At 49.6% G+C, this 226-nt stretch overlaps 1 protein-coding gene across 1 annotated transcript in view; it reads right to left on the reverse strand.

The window, feature by feature from the left end:
- Positions 1-194, reverse strand: part of ASPSYDRAFT_37491 (uncharacterized protein) — a gene marked incomplete at both ends in the record, with an annotated part of 1,603 nt that extends 1,409 nt beyond the window's left edge. Inside the window, one exon of the mRNA XM_040845543.1 lies at positions 1-194. This exon is cut by the window's left edge and continues 886 nt beyond it. Within this exon, the coding sequence (XP_040696087.1) occupies positions 1-194 (194 nt within the window).
- Positions 195-226: the final 32 nt, after the last annotated feature.

Consider the following 226-nt stretch of genomic DNA (forward strand, 5'->3'; position numbering starts at 1 on the left):
TGCGTCTTGCCATGTTCGGCCGCCCAGCATAATGCCGAGCTGTTTTGCCTTTGAATATTAAATTTGTAAAGGGCCAAGAGCATCAGGTCCTTCTTGCCTTTGTTGACCATGGCAAACGACAATATGTCGCGGGCTCGGCTGAGGTTTTCAGCGATACAGCAGAGGATCTCGTTGGGAAACTCGAGTAGCATCATGATGGTTGGAGAAAATCAAGGTTAGGGGCTGG

The sequence above is a fragment of the Aspergillus sydowii genome (assembly GCF_001890705.1).
Source record: "Aspergillus sydowii CBS 593.65 unplaced genomic scaffold ASPSYscaffold_22, whole genome shotgun sequence".
NCBI classification, from domain to species: domain Eukaryota; kingdom Fungi; phylum Ascomycota; class Eurotiomycetes; order Eurotiales; family Aspergillaceae; genus Aspergillus; species Aspergillus sydowii.